General features: G+C 41.3%; 1 protein-coding gene across 1 annotated transcript in view; it reads right to left on the reverse strand.

Annotated features, from left to right (window-relative positions):
• The window catches only part of ZNF654 (zinc finger protein 654), a 27676-nt gene that overhangs the window by 1827 nt on the left and 17648 nt on the right, over nt 1–8201 (reverse strand). Inside the window, exon 8 of the mRNA XM_018563214.1 lies at nt 4967–7274. Within this exon, the coding sequence (XP_018418716.1) occupies nt 4967–7274 (2308 nt within the window). The remainder of the gene's footprint in view (nt 1–4966; nt 7275–8201) is intronic.

The raw sequence follows: 8201 nt of genomic DNA on the forward strand, positions 1-8201 counted from the left end.
GGGGGGGGGGTCAGTAAAGTGAAGCCGTTGCTTTACCCTGCAAAATAGGATTTTTGTCTTACCTGTAAAATTATTTTTAAGTACATTACAGGACACAGAATACTGTTCAGAAACATATGGTTATGCTGCCCCCTGCAGGAGATTGGATACAGTACTAGTAAAGAAAAGCTGTTAAAAGTAAAAAGGACAGACCTGCATAACATCGCCCACTCTTAGCAGGCCTCAGTTTTTGTTGCAAGACTAGGAGTGGATCACAAGAAAAACAGGCCCACATAGCAACAGGTTAACAGAAGGTGCTCAAAAGAACTCATAGTGCCGACTGAAGGACCTTATGAATAAAGCTGACATCAGATGAGACCCGAACAACTACCTCTCAAAACATGACAAAAATGAGCAGAGGTCCAGGTGGCAGCCTTGCATATTTGAGAAGCAGATGGCTGAGGCTGGAAAGCCCAAGAAGCACTAACAAATCTAGTATATTAACAGTGAAAAGGTGGAACCTTGCCCTTAAGCTCCAATGATTGTCTAATACACCCAGAGATGGTAGATCAAGATGAGTGGAACCCTGACGGGGCCTTCAACAATGACAAAAAGTGAGTCAGTTTGTCTAGTTGAAGCCGTAGCGGAGACATAAACTTGCACAGCATGCATCACATCCAGACAGTGGAGATATGTTCTTACGATGGCAAGGAGAAGGACAATGAGAAGACAGGGCAATGTACTGGTTAAGGGAAAAAACAGCTTAGTAAGAAAAAGTGGTTTTCATTAAAAACAACCCTGTCCCTATGCAGTACAAAGAAGGCTTCCTTTCAGGTAAAGGAGAGCCAACAGAACCTGGTTGAGATTCCACGGTGACACAGGAGAATGGACAGGTGGAGCAATTAGAGCAACACAAAGTACAAAAGTTTTCACTTAGGAGCAAGAATCTAGCGATCTTTGAAAAATAAGTCACCAGGTCCGAGGATTGACCCTTGATGGTGTCCAAGGCCAACTGTTGATCTAGACCCAATTAGAGAATAGACAGGACTGGAGAATAGACAGGATTACCGGGGTGGCATTGCCTTGCCTCATACCATGAGAAATACACCTTCCAAGTGGAAGACCTTACGAGAAGTTGAATTTCGAGCCCATAAAATTGTAGGGATAACCGAAGCAGATACACACCTATGCTTCAGGAACCGGGGCTCCACTAAGCCAGATAAAGGAGCTTTAGAGAAGGAAAGGGAGTAGATAATATACTGAACCCAATTCCACACAGTCATTAGGCTGTGCACTCATCAGATGCACTGCATGCCCCCTTCTATACTGTGGGTGGATTGTATGAAGGCTGTGTGCTTTTGATCCACCATCAGTGTGCAAGCAAGCTGTATTCCCACAAGATGCACTCACAACCCTGTGGAGCAGCAAGTTAACAGCCAAATGGAAGGTAGCGGGGAAGTCCCAACAACCACTAGAACATCCACCTGGTAAAACTTAGAGACAGTAAGAACAGAAGACCAGATGGGAGCCTTGAAAATCTGAGAAGCAGATGCCCGATGTCAAAAAGCTCAGGAAGCACTCACTGGCCCAGTAGAGTGTGCTTGACCAGGAAAGGGTAGATCGTGTCCTTGAGATTATGAGCTTGTATAATGATCTACTAACTGATCTAAAATTAACTATATCCAGACAGGGACGAGGAACTAACTGAGGTGGAACAACATGTCTCTAGTGAATAAGAGGAAGAAGCTATCTTACTCTAAAAAGGCAAGAACAGAGTGTGTGTGTGTGTGTGTGTGTGACACTCCAGCTAGTGGTGCAGCCTTTAATCCCTCTCCGTGGAAACTAACTGAAAAAAGGGGGTAGTAATGGTGCTCAACTGTCCATAAATATGCTTGGCCCACAAAGCATACCCAGAGACATCAGAAGTTGTTCCTTAGTTCTGGACCTAGAAAGTGCTCCACTGCTAACAGTGGACACAGGTCTGTAAAGTGTCACAACAGAACCCAGTGCCTCAAGGTCACATTTCAGGTAGGTCTCAGACCAAGCAGGGTCTGGGTACAGCCTCTTAAGCTATTGCTGAGGATACGCTGATCTACATAGCCGCAGCAAAAGCCCAGCTTAGCAGTATGTAGATGGAGTCTTGACTGAAGAAAGAAATGTCAACAAAGAGAAAATGGTTGGTAACAATAGTGATTTTTTTTAAAGAAAAATATATCAATCTTAGGACACTAGCAAAAAAAAACAAAAAAAAAACTTGAAGCATGCTACGAGTGGGAGGGGCCAGTAGGTGGCAGTATAACCCAATTATTTTTGAATAATTGAATCCTGTGTCCTATAATGAACAATAAACAAGTTCTCTCAAAGTAGGCCCACTTAAAATGAATAGTAGACAAATGCATCATTCATTAATTTTTATTAAAGGTTTACCATGAACAAATCTTTATTCTCAAATCTCAGTAATTTTGCAAATGCAATAAGAAATCAACTGCATTAACGCATGTTTAAATGTATTGTGCACATAAAAGCTGTATTAAAAGTTCATGTGGAAAAGCATGCAGTAACACGTGAAAGGACCCAAACTACAAAATTTTTAGGTAAAAGGCCAATTTGAAAAACTGCATTAAAAACATTATTCAAGAATATGCATTAGATTAGATTGTGGACCTTCCATAAAAAATAGCATTTTCGTAGTAAAATCTACATTGTTCCCTCAGCTTTCAGTTGAGATTTAACATTACATGCCTGGCACAGGCATTGCACGTTAGTGACTGACAATCCAGTAAAGACAAAACTTCCTGGTCACACGATATCAGCAATTTCCATCCTGCCCATCCCTAGCTACAGAAATGTCAAACGCAGTTTATACCAAGGGAATGTCACCCACGTGTGCACCAAATCATATCATATCATTTACAGGATTTAAAGTGACTTTGTGCCCAGTCAATGCATCAAAGTATCTACATTTTTCAAAACAAGCAGTAAAAGCCTTTTAAAATAAGCCCTCATTTTCCTCTGTAGCTATAGGCATTGTGGAAATTCATTTTAAAATTTCACAACATAGGCAATGAAGCCAATGCTTTTTTTTTCTATAATGTAATGCAAGAGACTACCTGATTGGATACAAATTGACTGGATAGTTTAGGTAGTTGCACATATTACATCATTTTGGTTGATCTAAAGTTGATTGTGCGGAGATTGTAACATGTATGGCGACCCTAAGAGCAGATCTCTGCAGCCCGCCAGCCTTCTAATGTAAAGAACCATCAGAGGATTTTAAGCTGTTAGAAGACAGACTACACCCAACTTTGGGGTCTTTAGATAGATAGATTTATTTATTTGTCACATACATAATCGTACAAGTATGATATGCAGTGAAATGCTTACACGATTGCAAGAAGGCAGAGCAGTCGTGACGGCAGCCGACTACACCGGCGCCATCTTGGGCCATCTTTGTTGTGATCGTTGAGAATTACTTAAAAGAACAAGCAGCTAGAGGTTAAGGATGGCCTGTTTTAAAGTTAAAAAATATATATATACTGTGTATATATACTGTGTGTGTGTGTGTGTGTGTGTGTGTGTGTGTGTGTGTGTGTGTATCGTATACACACACACCGAAACTAGTATTTGGGCCGGGTACTCGTACTTGCCCAAATGCTCCGATACCGGAACTTCTGGTCAGAGGGAGATTTCTTCTGACCGCCAGTGCCGCGAGGCAACATGGAGACGGGCTTACTCGGCCAATCAGGAAGCCGGCTCCACGCTGTTTGGCTGGGAAGCCTGCTTCCCAGCCAATCCGCATGGAGACGGCCACACAGCACGTAATTACACGCTGCCTGACAAGCTGGATCCATGCTAGCGGAAGTACCGGTACTAGGTTTCAGCGAGTACCGAAAGATAAATATCGGTACTCATATTCTATACCAAAAAGCCGGTAGTGGTGAGTATATATATATATATATGTGTATGTATATATGTGTATGTATGTATGTATATATGTGTATGTATGTATGTATATATGTGTATGTATGTATGTATGTATGTATGTATGTATGTAAATATCACATACTGTATCTGGCAACCCATATTTAATTTAAAGAAAAATTAAATTGAACAGCAAAAAAAAGTTTTAGAGACAACAAAACGAAAAAAACAACTTGTGGAGTTGGCAGGAAACACATTTCATATAAACTTTTCATGGCTTGCATTTTTTCTATTTCAGGAAAATCAAACTCAGTATAATGCTGTGTTCCCAAAAGAAAGACTTTTTTTTTTTTTTAAAGTGCACATCATTCTTTGAGAAACAAATTCTGCAAAAGAAAAGGATATGAATGCCGTTTCCCCCACCAATTATGAAGCTTCTTAGTTTATTTTTTCTTGGAAAGATGCAAAAGAACCATCTGATCATAACCTTCTTTATATATGCATGTTACCATGGCAGCACTATTGAGTTTAGAAGCATGGGAGAGGTCTCCTAAAAAGGTGTGGCTTCAATACACTTCAAGTACAGACAAGAAACAAGAAGGTCAAATGATGGATCAGTGATGTCCCTTATAAGCCTTTCTATACAGGAAAAGCTTCGGCATTTCCAAGTAGTGAAGGAACTTGCCTGTCACTTTCCCCCTTCACCCAATGAGGCAGCCCATCATCAAAAATGCCGAAGGGGGGCTCTGGTTGTGGGAGACAGTAACGGCGCTGACGCTACCCAGAAGTATCAGAACTTTGCCTGTCATACAGACTGCTGGGTCTAATACTTGCAAGTTTCTAGAGGGATCTTTCCATGTGACAATTTGACTTCTTGTTTTGACTTGCTCAAAAATAGAATTTTTGTATTCACCGAAAAAATGCTTTTTCCCCCCTCATTCACTGAAGGACACAGCAGGTTCCCAGGGATCCTGCTGCGTCTTTCGATGAATGCAAGACAAAGATATTTTATACTGGCTTCCATTTGAAACCATACCAAATCATTTTGTGCATTCCCGCTACTTACTTTCATCATCTGAGTCAAACCCAAAATACAGCTGACATTTCTTTTGTGCTAGATGCTCTTCAAGTGCTTCTGAGCTACAGTAGTTCGTTAGGCACTTCCCGCATCTCAGTTTCTCCACTGGAGTTTTAGAATCAGAAGTTTTTTCAACAATTTGATCCTGGCTACCTTTTCTACGTTTTGGCATGCTAATGTACTGTTCATCTAGGTAACTAGGAGGCAACGGCCTGCTATAGACCCGCGTACCACCTGACCCATATGATGTAGATGTAGTGGGCTGATTTGGTTTGGAGTCACCACTATTTTCCACGGTAGGGCTTTTTTGCTCAACGTCCTGTGCCGTATCTGAATGCAGTGGTTTGTCTGCATCAGTTTCTGTAGTACTGTCTGATGTTACAGGTGTGTCTTCTTCTGAGACAGTCTGTTCCTGCACATTATATCCATTCGGAATTTGTTCCCCATCAACAATTATTGGCATTTCCTGAACTGTCTCCAGCCTCCTATTGGTTTCTGAATCAATACAATTCGTTTGGAGAGCCTGCTCAGCTGTTTGCACATCCTCGTTAATTTTTTTCTCAGTCTGTTTATAGGTCTTTGGTTCCGCAATATCCTTTCTAGACTTCCAGCTGGGGACTGGCAAGTCTACCACTTCTTCACGGACAGTTTTTTTTTTTTTAGTAGATGCTTTAAGCCGCTGGTGGTTCACAGTTTCCGCTTGTGGACTGCTGTGCACAGTAACGTGATCTACTGGCTCCTCGCTTGCTAACGAAGTACCAACCTCTCCGGCATTTTGTTCATAGTGCAGAGCTTCATGCTCGTAAAGGGAAGAGATTTGTTCGAAAACTTCCGTGCAGTTTATGAAGCAGCACTGGACTATTAGAGATTCATGGCTTAACTGGTGCTCAGCCAGCTGAGTTGCAAACTTGAAGTTTTTATTGCAGTTTTGCTGCTGGCAAAAGTAGACATTTGGGTAAGTGTGTCTCTTTAAATGGTCAATGAAATGCCTACCGTTGGTAAACTTTCTCTGGCAGAACCGGCACTTGCCCTTATTCCACATCATTATGTGTTGCTGTACCTTTACGTCAGATGGGTGGGCTTTCCGTGCGTGCTTATTCAAAGCCCTTACGCGCTGGAATACACGGCAACATCCCTGAGCAGGGCATGGGTAGTTGACCCTGTGGCTGACATCAGGGTCTTCTTTACCAAAAGAAGACCCATTTAGCTTAATGCATTCAGTCAAGTTCTTGTCAGACTTTTCCTCCCCTCCTTGAATTTCACCTGGTGCAGCAACTATATCATCTGCATTACTAACATCTGTGGAGAAAGATGTCTGGGTAGCTGTTGAATGATGTAAAAGTTCTATGTTATGGTCAATTAGGTGGTTTTCACCTAGTGTCATGCATTCTATTGCAGCCTCTTCACTGGGAAGAGCATTTAAACCTTCACTAGCAGAACTACTAGAGTTTCCATTTTCCAAAGCCACCGATGACTCTTCTGATGAGTTAACTTCACTGATATCCGAACAACCCTGGACAGCATTGTCTGAGGAGGAATCGGAAGATCTCATCATTGAATGCCTTTGCATTTTCTTTAGATGATGTTTCAAATGTCTCATCATTTTTATTTTATTCCTGAACTTTCGGGCACATATAATACACGTAAAGCAGCCTCCTTCATGGTGGGTCTGTGCATGTCGAAATATGTGACCTCCCAAAAATTCTTTGTTGCACAAAGTGCAGGGATGCTTAGGAACAAAATGTTCTATTTTATTAGGACTGGGCAAAGTATGATTCTTTCTAGAATGCAAAGGAAGTCTCAGTTTGCTGTTGGCTTCTTTGTGCTTCAATACTCCATTACGTAACCGCATCACAGAGTCATCCTGGGGCAAATTTGGTTCCACCATGTTGCCTGACTGTTCTGCTGTACATACAATCAAGGTAGACTTTTCCCCAAGCAGCTCTGCACAGTTTTGCTGGATCATCTGATAGTTCCAGAATTCTGGATCAAATAATAAACCTCTTTTTAAGATGGGAAGCAACTCAAAGCGTACTCTGTTCTCCACGTAGCTGTTAAACTCATTATACTCCTCATCAGAGTATTTGTACAAACGTTCCACGTCCCTGTAGCATTCTATGGTGCGCTCCAAAAAGAAAACCGACAGTGCACATATTCTGCATATCTCCAAGTCAGTGGGGAAAAGGTAAGCTATAGTTTTATAAATTAAAGATTTTGTTTCAGGATCATCATGAAGATCCAGTTGTAGTGCACATCCACACAGCTCCACTGACAGTTGCACGCCAGCTTCACCAACCTGAAACAAACAACAAAAGTCTGTAACAAATGTCTCACATGAGTAATATTTACTCTATTCTTATGTTGCATTTTATTTACTCTCAAGTTCCATTTTGTTTTAACGCTTGCTCTGTTCTCAAGCAGAAACAGGATTTAAAATCCAATTACAGCCTGAAAGATAAATAACAAACTCATTTATTAACACCTTAAAATCTACAGTCCTCATTTACCTAGGTCCTAATAAGACACCTATTGTAATGTATTCACTGATAGTTTGTACACCGCTCCAGACCCTTTAGCCCCTTCATCCAGTCACAAGTACTAATCCTTCTGGGATCTATCACCCTCCTCCAGGCTCCCATTGCTCATACAAGGCTGCACTCTGTTCTCCTTCAGGCTAAAACCAACTTTATTGCTCCATAATTAAGCTCCATTAGGGCATGCAACATATCAGAGGAAGGGGTGGGTTGACATGTTGTGTTCATGCTGGAACGTGTACTATAAAGTTGATTTTAGCCTGGAGGAGAACAGCGCAGCTTTGTATGAGCTATGAGAACCTATTGTAACTTACAACATAGATTTCCTATCTACTGCATGTTTAAAGAGAATCTACCTCAACTATGAAGGTATTACGGTTTCTTTTCTGAAAATGTATAACCTAGGCTGTACTCCCTCATCAAACGTTCATTCATTTTTCACTACTGCTCTCTGTGAATCTCTGTGAAGATTCTCTACTTATACAGGTAAACCACTGACACTAGGAAAGAGTAGACAAATCCAAAATGTTAGAGTTGTCTCCAGAAAAAGAGGGGAGAGGAAATCATCCAATGGGAAATCCTGTTCCGCTGACAATTAGGAGGGAGATTTCCTTTAACTTTCTGTTGTGGTTCTGGCATAAGTGAAGAGAAATTTCCAACATGGTACACACATACAGTAAAATAGCATA

Source organism: Nanorana parkeri, unplaced genomic scaffold (assembly GCF_000935625.1).
Source record: "Nanorana parkeri isolate BGI_ZX_2015 unplaced genomic scaffold, ASM93562v1 scaffold642, whole genome shotgun sequence".
In the NCBI taxonomy this organism is placed as follows: Eukaryota; Metazoa; Chordata; class Amphibia; order Anura; family Dicroglossidae; genus Nanorana; species Nanorana parkeri.